This window comes from Otolemur garnettii, unplaced genomic scaffold (assembly GCF_000181295.1).
Source record: "Otolemur garnettii isolate 467f Iridium unplaced genomic scaffold, OtoGar3 scaffold00047, whole genome shotgun sequence".
Classification (NCBI taxonomy): Eukaryota; Metazoa; Chordata; class Mammalia; order Primates; family Galagidae; genus Otolemur; species Otolemur garnettii.
The window spans coordinates 9,457,864-9,459,937 of NW_003852442.1; the positions used below are offsets into that span (position 1 = coordinate 9,457,864).

At 49.3% G+C, this 2,074-nt stretch overlaps 1 protein-coding gene across 1 annotated transcript in view; it reads left to right on the forward strand.

Moving 5' to 3' along the window:
• The window catches only part of LOC100940625 (ATP-dependent RNA helicase DDX19A), a gene marked incomplete at its 3' end in the record, with an annotated part of 33,932 nt that overhangs the window by 26,532 nt on the left and 5,326 nt on the right, over positions 1-2,074 (forward strand). Inside the window, exons 8-9 of the mRNA XM_012806107.1 lie at positions 882-1,059; positions 1,415-1,652. Coding sequence (XP_012661561.1) covers positions 882-1,059; positions 1,415-1,652 — 416 coding nt within the window. The remainder of the gene's footprint in view (positions 1-881; positions 1,060-1,414; positions 1,653-2,074) is intronic.

Consider the following 2,074-nt stretch of genomic DNA (forward strand, 5'->3'; position numbering starts at 1 on the left):
TCTCCTGCCTCCGCCTCCCAAGTAGCTGGGACTACAGGCGCCCGCCACAACGCCTGGCCATTTTTTGGTTGCAGCCATCATTGTTGTTTGGCAGGCCCAGGCTGGATTCAAACCTGCCACCTTAGGTGTATGTGGCTGGCGCCTTAGCCGCTTGAACCACAGGCGCCGAGCCATGTAATTTGCTTTTTGAAGTTACTCTTGCCTGGCCTAGAGTACAGTGGCATCATCATAGCCCAGCCTCAAATTCCTTGGCACAAGATATCCTCTTGCGTGAGCCTCCTAAGTAGCTGGGGCTATAGGCACAAGCCACCATGCCTGGCTAACTTTTCTGTTTTTTGTAGAGATAAAGTTTTGTTCTTGCTTCAAGGTGGTCTTGAATTTCTGGCCTCAAGCATTCCTCCTGCCTTGGCCTCTCAGAGTGGTAGGAGTATAGGTGTGAGCCACAGCACCTGGCCATAGTGTAGTATTTTTTAAATCAAAGAAAATTTGTAATTAGTTGAAGTATGAACACAAGTAGAATGCCTAGAGACCAGATAATAGCAAAAAATTATTGGCTGTTGGAACTCACTACTACCAATTTAGGAAGAGCTTAGTAAACTGTGAGTGAATGGATGTTAAGAAAAGAACAAAAGTAAAGATAAAGTTAGATGATGTTGAATTAGAGAAGAAGGTAGAGGGAACTGACACTTGTTTAGGGTTCGCTGTGTGGGATTTGATTCTGCCTACTTGACCCCAGAAGAAGCCAAGACTTGAGGGAAAATTGTGTGTTTCAAAATTTGGGATTAACTTGTTCTACTAGTCCTGAAGGGTGGGTAGAACTTTGATTTCCAGAGTTAGCTTTGCCTTTGAATACCCACGGAAAACATCTTGGGTCTCCACAGTGGAAAGGGGTCAAAAGATCAGTGAGCAGATTGTCATTGGTACCCCTGGGACCGTCCTGGACTGGTGCTCCAAGCTCAAGTTCATTGACCCCAAGAAGATCAAAGTGTTTGTTCTGGACGAGGCTGATGTGATGATAGCTACTCAGGGCCACCAGGACCAGAGCATCCGCATCCAGAGGTAGGACTCTCACGGGAGGAGGGACTTCTCACCCTCCTGATCTGCAGCACCTTCTCCCTTTGCTCCCTTTAATATGCCCCTTCTTGTTTCTGTGGGGCTCCTACTCTTGAGCTTTCAGCAGCATTGCTTTGTTGGGCCGTTTCCGTGTCCGCACTGACCATGCATCCTCCCAGCCTGGGGTGAGAAGAGGAGACCTAAGAACTCTCACCCAGCCCTGTGCCCACCCAGGTCTGCTGCTCCTCCCCAAGATGCTCCTTTCAGGGGATCCAGACCACGCAGGCTGGGGAGGCTGTGCACCTGCTCTGTCCACGGAAAGCGGCAGGGTGGTGCCAGATACCTGGGCCTTCCCTTGCAGGATGCTGCCCCGGAACTGCCAGATGCTGCTTTTCTCTGCCACCTTTGAAGACTCTGTGTGGAAGTTTGCCCAGAAAGTGGTCCCAGACCCAAACGTTATCAAATTGAAGCGCGAGGAGGAGACCTTGGACACCATCAAGCAGTATTACGTCCTGTGCAATAGCAGAGATGAGAAGTTCCAGGCCTTGTGTAACCTCTACGGGGCCATCACGATTGCTCAAGCCATGATCTTCTGCCATGTGAGTAGGTGCAGCAGCGGCGGTACACCTGCTGGGGCTCCTTGCCCCTCAGCCGGCTTCCCTCAGTCAGAGCCCAGGAGGACCATGTTCCCACTGGGGGACATGGAGAGAAAGGATATGGTTTGTAAAGATGTAAAAGACAGGTTCTTTGATAATAGTGGTATCCTGAGGGTTATGGAGCCTAAAACTAAAGCCCCTTGAACTTTGTACCTTATTTCTAGGTGATATTTTATTGGGGAACTCAAGGGAATCAACTGATACTTGCAAGAAAAATAAATTCCACAAGATTATTAGTCATGGCTCAGCGCCTGTGGGTCAGGTGGTTAAGGCACCAGCCACATACGTCTAAGGTGGTGGGATCAAATCCAGCCTGGGCTTGCCAAACAACAATGACGGCTACAACCAAAAAATAGCCAGGTGTT